The sequence below is a fragment of the Erythranthe guttata genome, chromosome 10 (assembly GCF_056151865.1).
Source record: "Erythranthe guttata isolate IM_541 chromosome 10, IM_541, whole genome shotgun sequence".
NCBI classification, from domain to species: domain Eukaryota; kingdom Viridiplantae; phylum Streptophyta; class Magnoliopsida; order Lamiales; family Phrymaceae; genus Erythranthe; species Erythranthe guttata.
This window is the reverse complement of record NC_142542.1, coordinates 19,463,895-19,487,722: the sequence shown is the minus strand read 5'-3', so window position 1 is coordinate 19,487,722 and position 23,828 is coordinate 19,463,895. Positions and strand designations below refer to the sequence as shown.

The 23,828-nt window shown below is 34.6% G+C and overlaps 3 protein-coding genes across 5 annotated transcripts; 2 read left to right on the top strand and 1 right to left on the bottom strand.

Moving 5' to 3' along the window:
• The first annotated feature begins 11 nt into the window (after positions 1-11).
• LOC105949372 (DTW domain-containing protein) lies at positions 12-1,480 on the top strand. The gene is made up of 2 exons (XM_012972671.2): positions 12-348; positions 859-1,480. The coding sequence occupies exons 1-2, from the start codon at positions 12-14 to the stop codon at positions 1,251-1,253; spliced, it is 732 nt and encodes a 243-aa protein (XP_012828125.2). The 3' UTR covers positions 1,254-1,480.
• A 1,667-nt stretch (positions 1,481-3,147) lies between these two features.
• On the top strand, positions 3,148-14,318 carry LOC105949353 (villin-3). Of its 3 annotated transcripts, none has more exons than XM_088824440.1 (23): positions 3,148-3,388; positions 5,210-5,347; positions 5,542-5,641; positions 5,726-5,794; positions 5,888-6,124; positions 6,235-6,412; positions 6,485-6,617; positions 7,826-7,985; positions 8,066-8,216; positions 8,308-8,408; positions 8,492-8,650; positions 9,177-9,245; positions 9,325-9,393; positions 9,500-9,637; positions 10,746-10,874; positions 11,176-11,323; positions 11,472-11,482; positions 11,572-11,712; positions 11,782-11,907; positions 12,347-12,406; positions 12,753-13,005; positions 13,436-13,650; positions 13,740-14,318. In XM_088824440.1, exons 2-23 carry the CDS (start codon positions 5,292-5,294, stop codon positions 13,851-13,853), a joined length of 2,817 nt encoding a protein of 938 aa, XP_088680566.1. In that variant the 5' UTR covers positions 3,148-3,388; positions 5,210-5,291; the 3' UTR covers positions 13,854-14,318. The 3 variants fall into 3 exon arrangements, with proteins under 3 accessions (XP_088680566.1, XP_012828106.2, XP_088680567.1); XM_012972652.2 differs by having other exon boundaries at positions 3,245-3,388; positions 5,213-5,347; XM_088824441.1 differs by lacking the exon at positions 3,148-3,388 and adding an exon at positions 3,493-3,509.
• Positions 14,319-19,789: 5,471 nt separating this feature from the next.
• On the bottom strand, positions 19,790-21,762 carry LOC105949392 (uncharacterized). The gene has a single exon (XM_088824439.1). The coding sequence runs from the start codon at positions 21,419-21,421 to the stop codon at positions 19,937-19,939; it is 1,485 nt and encodes a 494-aa protein (XP_088680565.1). The 5' UTR covers positions 21,422-21,762; the 3' UTR covers positions 19,790-19,936.
• Positions 21,763-23,828: the final 2,066 nt, after the last annotated feature.

The window sequence follows — 23,828 nt, the reverse complement described above, 5'->3', positions numbered from 1 at the left end:
ATAGAAGCCCAATGGACTCGCCTGGAGAATCCGCCTCCTCCTCCTCCTCCGGCGAGCGGCGGCGAACATGCACCACTGGATGCGGTCGTCCTATGAGCGTTTGCCTCTGCCACACCCTCCCTTCAAATCCGCTGCCCACCGCCACGAAGATCGTCATCCTCCACCACCCACACGAGCGCCGCCACAAGCTCGCCACCGTGCCCCTCCTCCCCAAGTGCCTCCGGAACTGTGAAATCATCGTCGGCCGGAAGCTCAAGTACGGAAAATCGGAGCTTCTCGATTCGCTCCACGATCAGCACTGTGAAAACCCCAATTTGCCCCTCGGTCGAGCTCTTTATCTCTTCCCTGGTATGAATACGGTAGCTGCTGCGATTTCACTGTTGTATGTACCTTGTGCATTGCGACTTGTACCTTTCTACCTTATATGAAAAAAATTACAGTTCTCACCCCTCAAGTTTGCACTGATTACATATTTGGTCCCATGTCCACAAGAAAACACATTCCTCGTGTTTCAAAAATTCAACACTTTTAGTCCTTATCGTCAATTTTCTGTTAGTACTAGCGGAATCAAGCGTGTGCCCATGACTGCCTTGACTGACGAACTAACAATAAATTGACAGAAATAAACAAAAATGTTTAATTATTGAAACACGAGGGATCAAATGTATTTGTTTGTGAACGTGAGGGACCAAATATGAAATCGGTGCAAACTTGAAAGATGAAAACTGTAATTGTCCCGGTAATAATACGAATATGTGTCTCAATTGATCTACCAGCACAAATTCACAACCACAGCTTCTTTATGATGCAAAAATCGAAATTTTGGTGGACAATAGTTTTAACTATTACTTTCTATAGGTCCAAACGCCTTGCCATTGGTCGAAGCCAATCGAGTGTATTCCTCCTTTGATGACGTCAGCAAAGACGATCTCGTCCTAATCGTTTTCGACGGGACTTGGAAGCACGCAAAGGAAATGGTGCTTGCAAGTATCCCGTTTTTATCCAAATTCGCCGTCCAAGTTTGTTTGGATTTCGATGCTGGTATTAAGGGTGGAACTATTTTCGACTCGGAATTGATTCTGAGAAAAGAACCGTTTGGCGGTTGTGTGAGTACAATGGAGGCTGTTGCCAGGTGTCTTCGAGTACTCGAGCCGAATAACGGTGTCGATATTGAGTCGAGGGTGATTGAGGTTTTGAGAGCTATGGTTAGCTTCCAAGCTTGCTTTTTGAAACCAAGAACCGAAAACGATTGAAATTTATCGAGTTTTCGACTCGTGACAAATTTATTTACATCTCAGTTTCTTTAGGGTGGTGGGGGTCCTGGCCCCCCCTCATTTGCTTTTTTATCCTTTTGTACCTATGCTAAGTTTGCCTGCCTTAGATTGGCCTCCATGTACTACTGTTCACTTGGTGAAGAAAGTTAATCACTGTTTTGTTGCCTCTTTTTGTACATTGATATTTTTAGAAGCGGACAATTGCAGTTTTTGTCCCTCGAGTTTGGACCGATTTTGCATTTGGTCCCCCATGTTCACAAAATACACATTTGGCCCTCTCATGTTTAAAATTTCAGCACTTTTAGTCATTTCCATCAATTTTCTGTTAGTACTAACGGAATCAACCGTGTGTCCGTCACTACCTTAACTGACGACTAGCAGTAAATTGATGGAAATGACCAAAAGTTAAATTATTAAAACATGATGGGCCATATGTGGAATTAGTGCAAACTTGAGGGTGAAAAACTTTAATTTTTCCGTTAAAAGAGTTTATGGGTAATCTTTTGGGATTAATTTTGAAAATTAAAATCGGATCATATTTCAATTATATTTCAATTTTGATCAAATTCTATGTTAAGAAAAATGGAAATTGAAACATGATAAAAATAGGAAAAATACAATTTTGGACCCTCAAGTTTGAACTAATTTTATATTTAAGCCCCATATTTACAAAAAATACATTTGATCCATCATGTTTCAAAAAGTCAACGTTTATAGTTATTTCTGTCAATTTTGCATAAGTACTAACGGAATCAAACATGTACCCATCACTTCCTTAACTGATAGAATAACTGTAAATTGACGAAAACGACAAAAATGTTAAATTATTGAAACATAAGGGATCGAATGTGTTTTTTGTGAACATGGGAGACCAAATGTGAAATCACTGCAAACTTGCAGGGTGAAACTGTAATTTTCCCAAATAAAAATATACTAGCAAATTCGGTCAAATTCGATTTTCAGTCTAAAATTGAGGTCAAAATGTTAATAATTAAAATATTAAAAGTGGTCAAATAAAAGATTAATTTGCAGGTCTTTTGTTTGTTTTCTTTGGAAACGTCATTTTCAATTGGGCCTCCCACTCTCAGTATCCGGTCCACCGACCAAACCGGCTTTCCTTTGTATTTAGCCCACCATTCCATAATTTAAAATACTTCATTTTCTTTATCCAATCTATAATTTTCAATGATAAATCAAATAAAATTAATGTGACGTAATATATGGATTAATGATGCAATAAATCTAGATATAATTAGTAAATCTTAATCGGTTTATAATCTCTTATTAATAGAATTGAACTATTAATTAATGACCTTGTAGATGCGTCGGGCCTTTTGAATGATCAAAAAACTCATTGGTTTATTGAGTCGGCACAATAAGGCATATAGTAGGCAGATATAGGAAAAACAATTTATATTAAGAAAATAATAGAACTAGTATTATAATGAGGATCAAAGAATTAAAAAATGAAATAAATCAAATACAAGCCAAATATAAGAAAAAGGAAAATTTATTAAAAAAAAAAGAGATAAGGAAAAAGAAAAGAAGCAACAAGACTCGTGCAATTCTATTCATTATTTACTATTTTTGTCTCTCTAAAATTCTATTTATTTTATATCTATCTATACACGTGTATTTCCGGTCACCGATAAAATTCATCCAATGTAGCATAGAACAAATCGAATTTTTTATGTGTATATTTCACACATTCTTGATTTTTGGGTATATACTACTGTCTGACAAAGACTATAACAAATTTTCTTCGTGAAATCTCAAAAGCCCCAAAAAGTTTAAAAAGTTAATAATAATTAATAATTAATAATTAATAAAATAATGAACAAATAAAAAAGAAAAAGAAGGAAATAATTTTTTTACATCCCATAATACCTTGCAGCAATTATTTCATTTCCCCTTTTCTCTCTTAAAAAAAATAAAATAAATATTTATTCTCTCCCTCTGTTACTTTTCTTTTCATTTGCCAGCTCTGCATGCTTTCTCTCTCCTCCCTATAAACCTCTCTTTTTTGTTTTTCTATACTTTCTCTCTCTAAAAAAACTACCTTTTATCAATTTCGTGAAGAAAAAAAAGGATAGAATTGAAGAGATCTCCCAAAGGTTTGTTGATTGAATTTATGCGTGCTATTGCTCGTTCTAGATCCATTTTCCAGTATTTTTTTCTACCTGGGGGTCGTGAATTCGTTGTTTGTTATTGGATATAATTTCGTATTGATCTGAGGTATTATCGTTATTTATGGGATGGGCTTTGCTTAATTATTGTTAATTTTTGATTAATTGAGCTAATTAGAGGAATGATCTGAAGATATTGCATATTTTGACATCAGAATTTGCTATTGTTGAATAATCAACCATTTGGCATATGGATTGCTTGAAATTTGATTTTTTTATGCACCAGGATTCTATTATATGTTTATTGTTTTTTTTTTTCATTGGGTAAATAGGTTTCTCTAATGATGATTTTAATTTTTAAATGGGAACATCGATTATTGAAATGAACGGGGGCTTTATTCTGGTGGTGGAACTGAATTTCTGATGTTTTTATATATTAAAAATTGTACCTCGAGTAATATGTTAATTGGGTTTCGAGATTTATGAATGTATTTTGAAATGGTTGATCCTGATCCTGCACTAGCTGTGGTGATCAGCATTGTTTGAGTACCGGCTCTAAATTGTTTGATAATGGGTCGTATAGTTGGTATCCTGCTGTTGGATATGTAATGCTTAGGATTTTTTTCTTCGTTAGAACAAATTATTTAACATCAATTATATTTTTGGGGAGCTTATACCATTCCCAAATTAGATGTGTTTGTTGTACACGGTGAGATGTGTTGAGGCAATTTCTGCTCCAAAACGGAATTGGAGGACATTTAACCGGATAATGCGTGATGGACCATTAGAATATGGCATAGCCACATTGAAGGCTGAATATTTTTTTCTTGAATATGGGGCTTTCTATCACATACGGTGATTCTTGAGTGGATTTTAGTACGTTGGATGGTGCGTAAGCATATTCGTGCATGTCACAGCTTTGGCTTATTTGTCTATCTTCAAGAAGAAAATGAAAACCTTGTTGCGAATAGATACTAACCATGCATTGTACCATGAATCCGTCTTTCACTCCAAGACACCAACTAGTGTTTTGTTCTCCACTTTAGACTAGCTAGAGAACTGCTAACTGAGGGATTCATTTGTTTTAGAGTAGTTTTAGACTCTTTACCGCATCCAGAAGCGAACATGAGTGGCATCGATTAGCCAGTTTTTGAAATGTTCTATTATCTTATTTCTGAAGCATTTTGCTTGTGGAAACTAGGTCACCTGCTGGATTACAAGGACTAAAAAATTTATACCTGGTCTTGGGATTCAGTTCTGGTAATTGCATTTGAGAAAATGTCCTATTAGCTTACAAAGTTGGATGAATATTGCCTAAACATATAGTTCAGACACAAACTATTTCAAAGCAGATTCTGGCTGCTGACTAGAGTTTGTCTTATTATTTGTAATATAAAAAACCAAAGGAGTGTAAAGGGCAATATAAAATACTGTGAAATATAATCATTCTCTGTGATAGGGTCCAGATCACACTACAGCTTATGAGTTTTCCAGTTTTTATCAGTGAAGATAGATTATTATATTAATTTATTTATTCGTTTTTTTTTTTTTGCGATTGGTCATATTACATTGTGTGCTTTAGCTGCATGATTAGTCATGTTATTTTTCTCAAATATGAGCAGTACAAATTACTGCGTACTTTTTAACCTTAAAAATGATGATGTGGATTATTCTTCCCTATGCATACTCTGTTTTTTGTTTTTCCTCATCTTATTATGGATTACTTCAGCTATAACTGGTTAATTTGGATATCTGAATGTCATATTTTGAATTATTGCTTACCTGTTTGTTCTTATTGGAGTATTTCAGCAGTTCATTCCGTGGAACTGAAAAGCAATCATTAGGAGTCTGAAAATCTTGTTTCCATTTTCAAATCTAAGGATATTGCAAAATGTCTAGCTCAGCAAAAGCTCTGGAACCTGCTTTTCAGGGAGCGGGTCAGAAAATGTATCCTTTCATTGGAAACTATGCTTAATTGACTAACTAATTGACTAGTAATTCATCTCAAATATGAATATACACACGCGCGCACACGCCCACACACACACACACACACACACACACATATATGATGCCATGTGTTTTAGGCTTGTGTTTCTTCAGTTTGAAGTTGCTGTCCTGTTAAACTTAACACTTTGCAGAGGAACTGAGACCTGGAGGATTGAGAACTTTCAACCAGTTCCTTTACCAAAATCTGATTATGGTAAATTCTACTCGGGAGATTCTTATATTATTCTTCAGGTGAGGTTTTTTTATTTCGATTAAGAGGTAGAGCAAGATGGACACTTCGGCTTGACTTACCATTTCGGAATGCTTTATATGTAGACAAGTCCTGGTAAGGGAGGTGCTTATCTTTATGACATTCACTTCTGGCTCGGAAAGGATACTAGTCAGGTAGTGATCTTATTCTTGTTCTTGTTCTTAGGATTACTTTCCTGATAGTATATGCTTTGTAACTTGGATTTCTCCATTTCTGCAATTCCTTAGGACGAAGCAGGGACTGCAGCTATCAAAACTGTTGAACTTGATGCCGTTCTTGGTGGTCGTGCCGTGCAGTATAGAGAGCTACAAGGCCATGAATCTGACAAATTCCTGTCATATTTTAAACCATGCATCATACCACTGGAAGGTGGCATTGCATCTGGGTTCAAGAAACCTGAAGAAGAAGAATTTGAAACACGGTTATATATTTGTAAAGGAAAACGAGTTGTAAGACTGAAACAGGTAAGAGGGAAATGCTAATGAAATCACGTGTCATCAGCATCCAAATAGAGCAGAATTATGTGGAATTGCCATCTATTGAAAAAGATTGCTTCCTTTTTCTTTCCTCGCAGGTCCCATTTTCACGGTCCTCGCTGAATCATGATGATGTTTTTATTCTTGACTCGAAAGACAAGATATATCAGTTCAATGGTGCAAATTCCAATATTCAGGAAAGGGCCAAAGCATTAGAAGTAATTCAATTTTTGAAGGAAAAGTATCATGAGGGGACGTGTGATGTCGCCATTGTTGGTGAGTATCCTCATAATCTCCAGGATCCGTTCTTTCTCTCTTCTTCTTTTCTAATGATATTTCCCATTTCAGATGATGGAAAATTGCAAGCTGAGACAGATTCTGGTGAATTTTGGGTCCTTTTTGGTGGGTTTGCTCCAATTGCTAAGAAGGTTGCAACCGAAGACGACATCATTCCGGAGAAGACTCCTGCCCAACTCCATAGGTAGTTACTGTTCCATTATTTATCTATGTTATCTCCATGTTAGTGATGTTGGTTTCCTAGCAAATCACATAGATTTCTAATTCGATGGTAGATTATGCCTCTTTGGCTAGAAAAACACTCTGCAACTAGCTTATGTAAATGATTATCCATAAATGTTTGGCTAATCAATCAGAAATAAATAATAAGAATGATTTGGTTGACTAATAAATTATGGATTGTATAGAATACCTTTCGGAGGCCGTTAGTTAAAGAAAGGTAAAGATAATATTACAAATTGAAAGATGTGAAGTTAACTATCCTTTTCTTTCCACTTTGGAACATTTGCATTAAGTTTATGAAGAGAAAGGTTGCGTAATTTACTATGTCTTGACTCTTGATACATCATTTGGAATCTAAAGGTTTGAAAATCCATATTTATTGGATGAGTGGAATTTGATCTGTGTTGCTCAATCTATTTGTGAAAGGGTTTTAGGAGAAATATTTCCGCTCTGAGTCACTTTTATTTCATATTTATCTGGAAGAATGCAAGTTCTGCAGTGAATGTACTAAAAAGAAGTCGGTTGGATGTTTTCTGGAAACAGCTAGTTCTTTTGTTTCCCAACACTTTCTGATTAGTGCTCCTGTGAACAAATTCTCGAAATACCAAATGACCACAACGTTTCTTTGACTAGTCATCCGTCTCACTGATCTCTTTCTTATATTACTGTTATATTTTTTTTGACAAGGTAGTTTGGAGTGAAATCTGTTTGGGGGTGGTTTTGAAATGTCTAAATTATGGTATTTTGGCATTCTGCACAATTGAAAGTCACTTAGTTCTATTTGCAGGTCTAGATTGGATATTTTAGGAAGAACGACCTTTATGAATTCAAACTTACTGACTAAAGTTCAGCATTTCTAGTAACCTGTTTTACCACATCGTATGACATAATTACTAATTTATGATTACAAAGATCAGACTTATGTTCTGTAGCTTGGTTTGGTTTGTTCTTGAACATTCTTTATCATACAGAGACTCTTTTTTTTCCGGTTATCGACTTTTTTTTTTTTTATATGTATATCAAGTTATAGTTTATTACATGCAAGTACATGCTATATTATTTTGAAATTGTGTACTTAAATCCCGTTGCCAGAGTAATTGCCTTGTTGCTTGATTATGACTCTAGCAACTTAACTCTTTAACCTCCCTCCCCTGGTTTGCTTGTTGGCAGCATCATTGATGGTCAAGTTAATAGCATAGATGGTGAACTTTCGAAGTCACTTCTGGAAAACAACAAATGCTATTTGTTGGATTGTGGTGCTGAGGTGTTTGTTTGGGTTGGTCGAGTAACTCAAATTGATGAAAGGAAAGCTGCCATTCAAGCTGCAGAGGTAAAATTGGAAAAAAGGTCAACTTACATCCTTGTAGTTTAGTAACTTAATTTAAATATCTCAACGAAATGATGTTTCAGGATTTTGTGACTAGCCAAAATAGACCGAAGTCAACACATATAACTCGGCTTATCCAAGGTTATGAGACACATTCATTCAAGGCGAGTTTTGATTCCTGGCCATCAGGATCAGCCCCTTCTGTTGCTGAGGAGGGAAGGGGAAAAGTAGCAGGTATGTTCAGTCCTGAGTTGTTCACTAATTTTTTACTCGACATGTCTACTAAATTGTGTAATTCTTCCGATTTTTTTTTTTTTTTTGGCAGCCTTGCTAAAGCAGCAAGGTGGTGCCGTGAAAGGAACGGGCAAAAGTGCTCCTGTAAATGAGGAAGTCCCTCCCTTGCTTGAAGGAGGTGGAAAGACAGAGGTCTAATTTCTGTCATGTATTTGTGGTTGCTCATACCTATGTAGCATCAAATTGCCTGAAATTTTATGGTTGAATGTTTTCAGGTTTGGTGCATTAACAGTAGTGCCAAAACTTCAGTACCTAAGGAAGACGTTGGTAAATTTTACAGCGGCGATTGCTATATTGTGCTCTACACATACCATTCTCATGAAAGAAAAGAAGATTACTACCTATGTTCTTGGATCGGAAAAGACAGTATTGAGGTACTAAAAATTGGCAGTGGCTATAATATGAAGGCAATCTGGCTTTCTAATAAATAGTATTAATATGCTGTCATGCCAAACTTTTATAAACTCTTGACATTTGATTTGAGATGGAGAAAGATTCCGCTCCGGTTATTATACTGTGATGCAAATTATATTATTATATAAACTTTTAGGTTTATCATTGTATCAGTAGGTAAAACGGCATGGGTTTTGCTTTCTTCTGATTTTGATTTTATCATATTATAATTTTGTGCGTTCGGTAAATTTGCTGCTTCTGATCACGTAACCAGAATCAACTGTATACTTCATAAGCTTCAGTTCTAGCATCACTACCCACAAGTTATATGAGGCAGTGGTTTATCTACATGCTATTTTAATTGCTTCCGGCTCTCAACGAGTCAGTATAATCTTTTGGGGTCAGAAAATCTGATGCTTTTACTTATCTGAAATCTTTGGTCGACTTTCGAGTGGTAGTTGGAATGGCTCAGAAAACTGAGCTAATAAATGAGTTCCCAATTTTCAGGAGGACCGACAGATGGCTGCTAAATTGTCCACGACAATGTATAACTCACTAAAGGGGAAACCAGTGCAGGTAATGATATACTTCTCATGGTCTACCACATTAGACAATGAAATACAGGAAGTTGATATATGAATTGTACTTCCTTCAGGGTCGGATATTTCAAGGAAAAGAGCCTCCTCAGTTTGTCGCAATCTTTCAGCCTATGGTGATTCTGAAGGTGCTCCTTTCACTACTTACAATAGAAACAGTGAAATTAAACTAGTTATAGACAAAACCCCTAATATGTAAATCATTTTTCTGACAATCTCAAATTGTTCCATTAGGGTGGAATGAGCTCTGGTTACAAGAACTATATAGCTGACAAAGGTTTGAATGATGAAACATACACTGCTGATGGTGTTGCACTCATACGCATATCTGGAACATCTCCGCATAACAATAAAGCTGTTCAAGTGGAAGCTGTAAGTTTACCAACCTGTTTGTGGTATATTTGATTATGTTTGGTTTTCTAATATCCGACTCTTAGATTGATCATTCCCTTACGCATGATTTAACATTTGTTTAATGTTTAAGTCATTAATTTGTTTCCCCACAGTACATCAGGCTCTGCTCTCCTATCCAGATGCTTTTGAACTTATTAGTGACTTTGCATAAGCGTCTAATTAACTTAAACCTTAAGTAAACATCGGGTTAGAAAGATAAAGAATGGAATACTTATTTTTGGAGTTGATCAATAAAAAGCTTATAATATATTAGGATTGTACTTATAGTGCAAGATTCAAGTGAGGGCATTTCTTAGTTTTTGGGAGGCGTTTTCCTGTGTTGCTTCATGAGTGGGCAAACAATATAGTATACCCTCGACTCCTCAAGTCCAATTCAACTTACTAGCCTCGAGTTAGGAATGGAATACTGATTCTTGGAGTTAAGAAATAAAAAGCTTATTACATATTAGTATTGTAGCTAATAATGTGAGATTTAAGGGAGGCCGTTGACTTTTGGGTATTTGTTAGTTTTCGGGAGGCGTTTCCCTGTGTTACTTCATGAGTAGCCAAGCAATATACCCTCTAGTCTAATTAGTATTACTTTTCAGCTTTCTTTTGCCAATGGTACTTGAACTTCATTTTTTTCTGTTTTATTCTGTCAGAGATTTACCTTCTTTTGCGCCCCTACCTCCCAAAACAAAAAATCTAGCTTTACTTTCCATATACCTGTCTGAGTTGAAGGATCTTAATACTCTGTTATATAATCAGTTAACTGCTAGTGCTTATTAAGCTGTTGGATAGAATATAACTGCTACTCCCTCATTTCATAGGGACTTGTCAACTGATAGCTAGAAACTACTACCAAAATGAATAATATGTTGCAAATTGTTTTGGTATCATTGAAGTGGGGTCTTAAAACTGAAATTTATTAAAGATTCCTCTTGTTTCTCTTTAGTCCCGTAGGACCAAAATATTGATGCTTTAAAAGAAATTTACTGGCTTCAATTTGACTTTTATTACTGAGTAAAATGTTCTTTCCTTTGTGTTCTTTCATCGACTCTGCTTTTAATCAACTTAAATCTATTAGGTGGCAACATCATTGAATTCAAATGAATGTTTTCTGCTGCAATCTGGATCTTCAATTTTCAATTGGCATGGTACTCAAGGCACCTTTGAGCAGCAACAGCTAGCAGCCAAAATTGCGGAATTTCTGAAGGTATGCATTAGCGGAAGAATACATCAGATCTCCAGTTTATTGCTTAGCAGTCTTCTAATTTGTAAAATATCATCATCCAGTCCGTGTTATTTCTTGTTACTGAACTAATGTTCAAATGTTTAGCTATGTCTTGCCATCACTGAGCTTCTAACTAATGGCATTAGAAATCCAATTGTCCTCTTCTTGTTGCACCTAGAATTGTAACTTATAGATGTTCACTTTTATATATGACGTTCAACTAGTGTCTTAGCTCCTCTGTTGCAATTGATAACTTAAACTTCCTCTATCCTCTTGAATTCAGCCTGGATCAACAGTAAAACACTCTAAAGAAGGAACAGAAAGCTCATCCTTTTGGTTTGCTCTCGGAGGAAAGCAAAGTTACACCAGTAAGAAGCTTCCTTCTGATGCTGTCAGAGATCCTCACTTGTTTACATTCTCCTTTAATAAAGGTATCAATTCGTTTTTCATGCTATTATTTCTCAACTCTCCTCTCTAACCAAGTTGATTTTATTTTATTGAAATCTTGAATTGTATTAACTTTTGACTTGCCCTAACCTTTTCTCTTTTGATTGCATATGCTACCACATGTACTCCCAGGGAAGTTTGAGGTATACACTTGATACAAATCATTTTAGAAGTTCAGTTTTGCTATTAGTGAATTATAAAAACGTGTTCCTAAATAATATTCATGTACCAGGTGGAAGAAATATACAACTTCTCTCAAGATGACCTCTTGACAGAGGATATATTGATCCTCGATACACATGCTGAAGTGTTTGTCTGGGTTGGCCATTCTGTGGACTCCAAAGAGAAGCAAAATGCTTTTGAGATTGGACAGGTATTGTTAAATTTTAAATTGTTAATGTTCTTCCATCTGGGTTCTACTGACCTGTTAAGCTTATCACAGAAATATGTCGAGATGGCTGCTTCACTGGAGGGTTTACCCCCATATGTTCCATTATATAAAGTGACGGAAGGAAACGAGCCATGCTTCTTCACCACATATTTTTCATGGGATACCGCTAAAGCTAGTGTATGTTGAAAATATTAGTCTCTTTCTTGAGTGTTATAATGATATTTCCTGTTTGTCGTGGGATTTTGTTGCAAACAAGCTGTGAGACATAATTCCCGTGCCTCTGAATTTATAGATTATCATGTATATTGGATAATGATCCATGGCATGCATGATGATGAGAATACTGATGGAAAAATCATTTCACTTTCCGGCATTGTTCATGCCTATTAACACACTTATAGTTCTTTGTTTTCATAGATTTATTTAGTCATTAATTGGATGGGTGTAATTACATGATATTAGTTCTCTTAGAATAAATTTGGCCATTGGCTACATGAGATCTTGATGTGTTCGAGATTTTTTGATCCTTCAGCTGTAGCGAAAACTTACTTTGCATACCATGCTAATTACATATTTGCCCCTGTTACTGATTGTTTTTATTTCCCTCCAATAACAGGCACATGGAAACTCTTTCCAAAAGAAGGTCATGCTACTCTTTGGTGGTCATGGTGCAGAGGTAAACTTACAGCAGCACAAATTCACATGCTTGACTGTCGTTATTTTCAATATCTTGTGTTTCAAGTGTATTTTCAGCAATTTGTGCCACTCTTTTATTATGTCTGTTGATCATGTTTTAAATAGAAAGAGGATATCAGAATAGTTCCTACTGAAAATTGTCATTGGCAGTTCAGTTTTGTTTCATATCGTTCTTGTGCTAATCTTTGAATCTTTCTTAAGACATTCGCTAACTTCTATTTTGGTTTGTCAAATATCTATATTATTTTATTTTTCCTCTATTGTTAAGTACAGGATTTGGCTTGATATTTAATTGACTTGATTTCATCTGTCTGCAAATCAATCAGGAGAGATCCAATGGTTCAAATAATGGGGGGCCAACTCAAAGAGCTTCAGCTTTAGCTGCTTTGAACTCTGCATTCAGTTCATCTTCATCTCCAAAAGCTGGTTCTGCCCCAAGGTCGGGCGGAAAAGGTCAAGGGTCGCAGAGAGCAGCTGCAGTGGCGGCTTTATCAAATGTTCTGACTGCCGAAACAAAATCGCGCGAAGTCTCTCCTGCTAGGCCAAGTAGAAGTCCACCTGCAGAAGCTAGCCCACCTGGTACTATGAATATTTTTTCTGTGGTACTTCGAATATTTTCTGCTTTCGTTAACATGAGTCATTTGCAGCATTTTCATCCCTAAATTAGGCTTAAAGGTTACATGCAACGAATAACTTGTTCTTTCTTTCTTCCGTTTAATGGCTACAAAACGATGTTATTGAAGATTTAGCTGAATATGCCTTAATGTTCTCCCATGATTACGATAGTTTCCAGTTTTGTGGGGATATATTCATTCCCCTACCACTTTAATTTCGCTTCACTGTCTCGTATTCCATGCCGTTATGACAAAATATATGATTGGTTTGCTCCAAATGTAGATTTCCAACCAAAGGCTGAGTTTAGTTTGTTATCTGACCAGAAACTGAGTTGTTATCACTTTGATTTTTATTATTCCTAGATACTTCGTAAAATGGTTTTTTTTGTCAATAGCTCATGTGAAATATGAAGATACTATTGAGACCGAGGGCTCGAAAAACGAGACAGTTGTGCCAGCCCCAGAAACCGATGGGGAGGAGTCAGGATCAAAGCCAGAGATTGACCAGGATGAAAACGTCTCTGATTCTAATCTGAGTACATTTAGCTATGATCAATTGAAGGCCAAGTCTGAGAACCCTGTTACTGGGATTGATTTTAAACGAAGAGAGGTATGTTATTGCCGTCAACATATATATATCTGTTTCGTTTTTTATTTATTTTTAATTATGTTCTTACATCTTCCACCGATTTCTTTCAGGCTTATCTTTCTGATGAAGAATTCGAGTCTGTGATGGGAATGCCAAAAGACGCTTTCTATAAGATGCCGAAATGGAAGCAGGATATGATAAAAAAGAAAGCCGATCTCTTCTAAAAAAAAAAGCCGATTTGCAAACTGTGTTGTTTTCTCCCTTCACCTGCAAGTTTTTTTCGTTTGTTCCTCATCATATCTATAATCCCAATGCCGCCTACTTTTACGGGTCATCTTGCTTGGATCAATTATCTATAATTTTTTTCTTTTTTATATTCTGCCTTGAAGAGTGATCGTTGTTTTTTGTCAGTCTCGTCTTCAACTACTTCTATATGTGCCCATGATCCCAGATTTTAGTTTTAAGACAAGATTAAAAATTCTTTGATTTCGGTTGTGGTCTGTATCCCGGTTTGTTTATTGCTGAAGTTCTCTCCCCTTTCTTTCTTCATCCTTTTAATCATTTATATTATTTTTATTTTATTTTTCGAGTTAGAAGGGTGTATATGTATTGCATTTGTACATGCTAAGGAATGTAAATTAAGCTGTTTGTCTTCAGATTCTATGAATATCTATACCTTTGGTTCTTGATATTGGTTTGAATTATTATTATTATTATTATATGTTTGCTACTTTTTACAATCATAGTTTGTAACATATAAGATTTATGGCATTTTGGGAAATTGTTGATTTGATCAATAATTAACCGTTAACCACGGCAAGATGATCAAGAAATCGATTTATCTGATGCTACACTCGGTGATATAAACTGTGTGATTATTAACTGTTGATCTGCACATAATTACAAATACATGCACACACATACGTATATCACCAGCTGTATCTGATCGAGTGTAGCATCTGAATGACCATAAAAAAAAACACCTCATAAGTAGTCATAAGTAGCCCTAGTTGCATGTTTTGGAGGTATCTTAATTGTGATTTGTTCGACTCTACACCCGGTGAAAAACATCGGGTGGGTCTTCTGCTGCCACGTGTCTCTTTTTTGTATTTTATAATAAATTCCCGGCTAGGGTTTACCTCTAGAGGTTTTAGAAAAATAAGAAAAAGAACACGTGGCAGCAGAAGACTCACCCGGTGTTTTTCACCGGATGTAGGATCGAAGGAACCCTTAATTGTTAGAAGACCACACAAATTTGATGTTAATCTTAATGATTTGTTTTATTACAATTAAATATTGTTGTGGGTTCTTTTCTTTTGTATTTTAATGGTGAGGCCCCTAATGCTTTGGGAATTTTGCTAAGAAGGCATCTTAATTAGTATAAAAAGCTTATCCACACCAACCATCATTTCATATGATTAAGAGTGATGATGCTTATCATTATAATTGGCTACAATCACTCTTATTTTTTTTTTATTTTTTTTTAATTATTGCTCCTTTTTGGTTGGCATTAGTCATCTTGTTTTTTGTTTCTATATTGGTATGTATTACGAGCGTGTTCGATCAAATACAGAACCCGATAAATTAATAATCTCGTTTAAAAACTAACTTCTCTTGGTCCACATTCATGAAAAAAAATGTATTAAATATTAGTCCAATAATTTAATATTTTGAAAAATTAGTAGAATTTTATTAATTTACATACGTTTAGCTATATATATAGGGTGGTGACGTGGCTACTTCGTTCACATGACAAAATGCATACAAAAGAAGTCTTATATAAATCACGTGAATTAATTATTAAATAAATAGTAATTTATAATCGCAGCCTACGTTTCATATGCTACCCGTGCCGTGAAAATGAAGTCACTATCAACAACTACAAATTCGAAATAATATATAATTATTTATTTTCCCTTTTAATTTGTGGATTATAACAAATTATTTAAATCATGTCTTTAAATTGTTTGTAGAAAGATATAACTATTAGGCAAATAAAAAGATAATAACGATAAAAATATACAGACTTGCAAACAAATCCTCGACTCTAAACTTCGTAAAAAAACACACACACCAATGTGTGTGCGTGTGTGTAATTTTGGCATGATACGGCACTAAAATTCATGTGGGGGGTGGCCTTTAGATTTTATTTTGTTTGCATTTTCAAATTCAATGGACAATATTAATGATGGATTGATGCATGTAGGTCCTAATTTATTATATATACACATAAATATTTTCATCCTCCAATTTCAATTAATAATCTTTATTATATAAAATATCTAAACTTATTATTTTTGCTTCTTTATTTTTTTTTTTCTGAGCTTCAGTCAGTTGACACAAGTTCACTTGCTCCAACTGCTAGGTCATTCGATCCCTTGCGTGACTTATTTTTACTTCTTAATTCGTATGAAGCGCCAAGTAAAAAAAACCAGTAAACCGGAAGAAAATGAGGTGGCAAAATTGTCAATTAGGAATAATTAATGTAAAAATTCAACTATGCACTATGCAAGCACTTGAAAAATGAAACCAATATCATAAAGTTTTTCTTATTAGTTGTATAGTGTGGGGGTTTGGACCTCCCTCTCTCTCTCTCTCTCTCTCTCTCTCTCTCTCTCTCTCTCTCTCTCACACACACACACACACACAAAAACACACACATGATCTCTCTATCTACATGCATATTGAAAGTTACTTGTTGTTTGAGCAACTATAATGGGGTCACTTGTAAAATTGTTATGTCTCTCTAGACTCACAAAATAATATATATGGCTTCTTCTAAAGTCCACTAGAAAAAAGGAAAAAAAAACTTTGGATTCCAAAATCTTCACAAAATTTGTCCCCCACAATATGGGGATCACATAACTATACTGTGCTTATATTATTTATTATATATGCCCCTATATATTGTTATTATATATATATACACAAAAAAATAAAGAGATAAATAAATAGGAGTCGACCAATGAAATATCGACAAGTGGAAATCATTATTTTTGGCGGTGCCCTTTTTGTTAATTTTTTTTTTTTTTATTACCATGCTTGAGTGTTGTATAAGATGAAATGGAAAATCATGGTCCAGTCATCTTAGCATGACCGTGCAAGTGAAGTTACAATAGTACCCTTTAAGCAAGGTAGAAAATATACTACTATTTCCCATATATAATTTATTTATTTTCTTAAGATAAATAAGAAAAATGGATTTCTATCAAAAAAAAAAAAATAAGAAAAATGGAGGGTATAAGTGTTTTATGCAGTTAACGGTTGGAATAGTGGGGAAAGTAATTGGTTTGCAATAATTGATGATTAAAAAATAAAAATAATAAAACAGCTAGCACCAATTTTTAGCCCCACCTGAATGCAACACCTAATTAATTCATTGAAATTGAACCCATAATTATTTTTGTATTTTTCTGTGTATATATCTCATTTCTTGAAATATAGTATATTCGCAATAATGTTTTTTTTTTTTTTTATTATTATTAATTGATTTTTTATTTTATCAAATTGATTTATTTTAATCGTGTTACCTTTTAGTACAAGTTTTAATCTCTGTTTTGCACTATAAAATAAATGTAGTTACTATTTAGTTAGTGCTAATATAAATTTGTTACTCGCCGTAACTTACGCGCATGACTAATTAATTAATTAGTAAATCACTGTGATTATGGGATAATCCCTTTCACTAATCTCAAGAGTGCATGGACTGACTGTTTGGAGTGTAAGTCAATTAACACTAATAATGTATATAAATTATTAAAATTCTATATTTTTTAATATTAACGAGATGCAGAGTTGAATTATCATAGTTAAGATTTTGGGTTTAATGGTGGATGGGGGTTAAAAAGTCGAGAAAAAGTATAAAGAGGGTATAATTGTAAACCACGTTTTATCGGTTCTAAGCGCGTTAGGCTGTTTTGCACGTGGACTCAATAAATGCGCGCTCCCGCCTCCCTATGTATAGTTGCCTCACATTCCCTCCGTGACTTATGCACCCCTCAATTATTATTTAATTGCCTAACACTCCCACTAATTCACAATAATTACATTATTTTATTTTTATAAGTGAGATGAACATTTTTATTAATTATCATATTCTTTTGGAAAATATATTTATTCTGCTATCGTTAACTCTGTGAGGGTACATTTGTTAGGCGCGCAAGTACACCTCAGGATGGTGGTTGTAATAGTACAAACAATAATAATGTGTTCGTAATTACGTCATACATCAGGAGGGTAGTTAAAAAATAAAGTTAATGGGTCAATCACATTAATTATTAAAAATTATAAGTCCGTTAAATTAATGGGACGATCACATTAGCTAAATATTATAAGCCAATTAATTTTTTTAGTAATTCATTCTCTAGTAAAAAAAATCCACTAATTTACTTGTATAGTCTATTTAGCTCATTATTTTAAGGTAAGTGGTATCATAAATTATCATTTAAAAAAAAAAGTTATATTCCATGTATATTATTCCCTCTGTTCCACAATAATTGTCTCTTTTTAAAAATATTTTTGTTCTATATTATATGTCACTTTAAATTTCCAATACTGCATTAAATGTATTTTTTCCTGTTTTAACCTTATTAATTCAACTATAAGTATTAATTCTCTCTTATCACATCATTAAATAATCAAGTTTATTTTAGTCTTTCTAATATATTATACCTAAAATCAAGAAACATTTATTGAGCTTCTTAATCCTTGTGCAAAGCCAAAAGCGACACTTAATAGGGAACGAAAGGGAATAATAAATGAAATACTAATTGAAAATTGATAATGTGAACTTTGCCTAAAAAGTCATCAAAATGAAGCTATTTAATTGACACCAAGATGGCAATATTTATTTGTTATTATTATTTATTTATTTTTGATAAAAAGATGGGCAATATTTAATACACCCAAATTTATCAAAAAATCAAAACAATGTCAAAGTGCGTTTTTGTTAAAAACGCAAAGCTCAGTCTTCAATATTAATTTGCAGTCAATTTGTTTGATCAACTTTGCCTGCAAAAGACATCTTGGAAAACTCGATTCTTTTTTAGATTAAATAAATTGACTTCTCATCCAAATAGCAAATTAAAATTAATTAAATATACTCGAGATTATTAGTAAAAGAAGAAAAGGAAATGGTAAATTACAAAAACACCACTGAATTTATGCTAAATTACGAAATACAACTCCAGTTATCTGTAATTACTAAATTTTTCACGATGTTTGTTTTCTTCTCACACCGATCCTCTTATGGTGTGACTTTCCACGGAATCTTCTTTATTTTAGGGAATATTTCACGAAAAATGCCTTGGTATACCTTATGAAGCAACCTCATTTTCTGCAACATCACATTGCAATGACCCTAATTTCTGGATTACTAGTACGAACCATCATAGCATACATAGACATTTTTTATACATGACTACCTTCAATTTGTTTTGCGTTTACAGGGGTAGAATCGGCATTTTTTTTGGAGTATTCTCTGGTATAAATTTTTTTCCATGAGAAATCACGCCATAAGGGGTCGGTGTAAGACGAAAACAAACATCAGGAGAATTTTATTTATTACGGATAGATGAGAGTGTTTATCATAATTTATCCTAAGCTAAGGGGGGTTTTGTAATTTACCCAAAAAGAAAGTCCTTTTATTCATTTTTTAATGAATTCAATAATTATAAATTCGGTTTGCAAATCAAAGGTGCGTGATTATTATGACAGGCGGTAATGAATGCACTGTGAAAGCTCACAGGCAGCTCCTCTTGTAGTTGTATATCATCAATTTTGACCCGGTCACTGCCGCTTCTGATTTGACTGTTACCGTTTCTAGGTGACAGTTGTATAACTATATCATATTTATTTCTTGATTTTTTCCCTATTTTCTCCCAATTAATTTTCTTGTCACTTAAATGATTTTTTTTTTCCAATTAAATAATACTTAAAAGACACGATCTAACACAAATATTTGTTATAGCTGGGGTGGATATCCATAGGATCGGAATTAATATTTTTGAAAATATATTTTATTTTCTTCGGAAGTTGATTTAAAAAAAAAAAAATCGGAAATTTCAGAAATCGGAGTAAAAAACTTGTTTCTAAGAATGAACACAAACACTAAAAACATATTTATAAAAATAAAAAAAAAATAAAAAATTGACAACTAAAATAATCAAAACTTAATTCTTTTTTTTTTTTTATATAAAAATTTATTACAAATGTGTTATGAACAAATTCTATAAACTATAAATAAAAACCCAAGAAAAAGAATCTATAATATCCATTTTAAGGATATAATTAAACAATCCACAACTAATTAACAATCACTATAAACTGTGGAATCTATTGGAAACGAGCAAATATGCTTCATTACAACAGAATTAGCATCCAAATTACTATTACCTCGTCTAATCAAGGCATTATTCTTCGCAAGAAAGCCCGATTTCGAGTTCGACCCACTGAGTGAACTCAGATCGGGCACCGACTCAGTAGACACAACCACGTTCACATTCTTCAGCACAAACTCGTTCCCAACGAGTTGAGTAAAAAGACCCGACTCGGTAATCGAGTTCTTCTTCCTGTGTTGCATGGACGCTCTGACAATATCGGTCAGCATTGCGTTTGACAATCTGCGGACCCCTCTCGACCCGCCCATTACAATACCCGGGTTGACCGTTTTCTGCCGGGTCGCCTGAGTTCTCCTCCCATGCTTGCCGGATACTGATTGAGTCAGTAGAACCGACTCGGGGCTTTGACTCCTGACTCGGCCGAGTGGATCACCGAGTAGCAAGTACTCCTTCACGTCAACTAACATTACGTGCTTGAAGTTTCTTCGGACACGACCCAATAGCATCGGGTAACAAGCCCATCTCCGCAAACTCATCGGAACGTGGTCCAAGAACCCGGAGAGAGAATTCTCCGGGTCGAGTTCCTCCACGTCGAAACCCAGCACCGAGCCGTAACTCGGACGAGTTGACTCAGTCGCGTCTTCTTCGCTGGAATTGCTTCGAATTCTTCGACCCCAGATTGGCTCTCCGCTTTCTCTCTCCTTTTTACTCAATTTCATGAAATGGGTCACGTCGAAACTCGCGGAGGAGTGGGAATTGTTGCTCGATTTGTACTGAGTCAGGAGTTTGAAGAACGACTCGTTCTCTCCGAGAATCGTGGTATCGAAAGAACCCATTTTTGACGGGAACAAGAGCAAAAGATCCGATCTTGAAGCGAGGGTGGATCGGTGGAAGAGCCTGAGGAACAGTTTCAACTCGTTGGGTGTGAGCGACTCAGTTGCATGAGCCACCACGAGTTCGCTCATTGCTCTGCTTCCTCTTCTGTATAAGTTGCCCATTCCTTGTAATGCATGCGATAAATTTGAACCCGAAGAGGAAGATAGTAAAGAAGAGGGTTCATCGGGTCGTGAAGAGAGGTGCCTCCTGGGGATTCTGTAGAGATGGCGGCGGGCGGCGGCGGCGGTGGTGGCGGCGGAGGAGGGTAGGGTGGAGAGGGTGAAGAGGAGTAGGGTTGTGAAGAGGAGGAGCAAGCAGATGGAGATTGTGGATTGGGCTTTGTTTAGGAGGTGGTGGTTCGAATTGTTGCGCCTGAGTGGTGATGATGAGTTTGGGAAAAGATTGAAATTGTTGGGTTTTTTGTTGGTGGTGGCGGCGGCGGCGGCGGCGGTGGGGGTGGTTTCTTGTTCTTGATTTTGGTGGTGGTGTTCCTCCGGGAAGAAAACTAAGAGGAAACCCATTCCCCAGCCTTCACTACTATTGCTGCTCTTGCTCTTTGTTATCAATCCCATTCCCATGCTTTCTTTATTTTAAATCTCTCTCTCTCTCTCTCTCACACACACACACACAGTGACAAAAAAAATTCAATCTTTATTTTGGATCCTCAGTTTCTTCTTCTTTCTTCATCTCTCTCTCTCTCTCTCTCTCACACACACACACACAATATTATATTGCTATAAGTGTGTCTTTATATATGCGTGTGTATATATTCGCATATTAATTGAGTGTGAGGAGCTTTTTGGTTTATTGGGAGAAGTGGATTAGTGGGGTGATTAGTATATGTTTAAGGTTATTAAGCAAACAGGTTGTGAAGTAAGAAAGTGTTGTTTATCTATGTTAAGAAAGTTATGAGAACTTTCATTTCTTAAAGAGAAAAGAGCCGACTTTAAAATAAGGGGGGAATAAAGTACTTTAAATGATTTTGACCTTTGGAATATAGAATTCACATTCTTCATTAACTAATTAATCTTTTTCTTAGAGCCAAAGAAAAAAAAAGTATTTAGATTAGGTCGACCCGAATGCATAGTTGTTCGAGTTTGTTTAAATTTTATCAATATTTGAAGTTCCGATTGAGTTTGGTTTGATGGGCAATAAAACGAACTTGAACTATTTTTCATCGAGCTGAACACAAATAAGACTATTACAGTTCTTGGAATCTAAAAAATATGAAATAAAAATAAGAGAAAGGTAAATACCAATTAACCACTTTGTAGTTTGAATTTTATGCACAAAAACTCCTTATACTTTCAATATAAGCATATGACCCCCTGATAATTTCAAAAAAATTATGTTACAACTGAACACGATTATTTGCCAAGTGAAGTACGTCCACAAAGGAGTTATGTGCTTATATTAAAAATAAAAAAATGTGCAAAAAGTTGAAACTACAGGGGGTCGAGTGCTATTTATCGAAGTTTTCGGACTAGTGTAGTACCAAAACTTACACATCCACACATCATGTCCTGTTTTTTGGACTTGACTATGTAAAACATAGTTGAAATTTCTTCATGAAACATGTGCCAACACTCTAACTAGAAATTCCATGGTTTCACATTGGTTTTTATTGCATTTAATAATTTGTAGCACCATGTTTTAAATACTAATTGAAAATGCTACAACAAATCTTTGGACATATGTTAATTAAAAGTAGGAATTGCAAATATTATTTTTATTATTGTCGGTGGCTAGACATATGTAAAAATCTTGAATTATTGCAAAAATATAATTGTACTATAAGTTTGTGAGTCTTGTCTGATGGTACATTCATCTCCCACCAACTGGAAAAAAAAAACCCCACGTTGAATTTAAGATTCATGGCCCCCAATGAATGACCTAACTATATATAGCAATGAATACAATACCTATAACTATAATTCATCAACAAATTATCTTTACCTAAAATAAATATTTGTACTTAAAATACTTTGAGCCCATGTGTTTGGAAACTTGGATTAGGCTTTGTCTACAATGTCAATCATATTTAATCAAGAAAGAAAAATAAAGAAAACGAAGGGACTAAAAGGGGTGTTTGGTTAAGTTTATAAGTTGTTAAAAATAGTTTATATGAGCTTATAAGCTCTTCTAAAGTATTTGGTAATTTTTTAGAAAATATCTCAAGAATTCAAAAAAAAGTTGCTGAAGAACTTTTAAGATTTTTTTTTAAATAGTACCTCTACTCAACATTTTTATTTAAAATCTTATAATGAGTAAAAATAACTTTAAAATTCATTATCAAAACACTTTATAAATTAACTTTTAAAATAAGACGTAACAACTTATTATCTCTTACAATATCTTATCAGAATTCAGAACTTATTAGCTGTTTATAATAAACTTAGCCAAATGGGGTCTAAATCGACCATAATTACGATGTTTCACTTTTAAAAAATAATATATCAACTTTGGGCCATAAAATTGGCCTTTTATTACAATTTGGGAAATTCGTACAAAATAGAATGTGGATCGTGTTAAAATATATGGGCCTCATTCCGCAGTCCTGCAGCCCAAATATGAAGCGTTTGATTAGTGATGTTTTTTTTTCTTTTTTTCTTTTCTTTTTCTTTTTATTTTTTTTATTTTTTTCCTTTTTCTTTGAGAAATTTTTTTATTTTATTATTATTATAATAATTATTATTGTTAGGGCAAATTATGATCACACCTGAGTTATGGTCAAATCACGAAAATCCCTATCCTATTTGGGTAATTATAGCTCCCTCGACTAATCTTACGAAAAAATAACCGAAATTTCGGTATTCATTCCGTTTACCGAACTAAATATACAATTTGGTTCGTAAATCACCAAATTACATAAATTTTATGTAAAAATATTGAAAATGAGAGATGACTGTAATTACTCAAATAAGAGTGGTTTTTTTCGTAATTTGACCATACCTCAGGGAGGTGACCGTAATTTGCCATTATTAT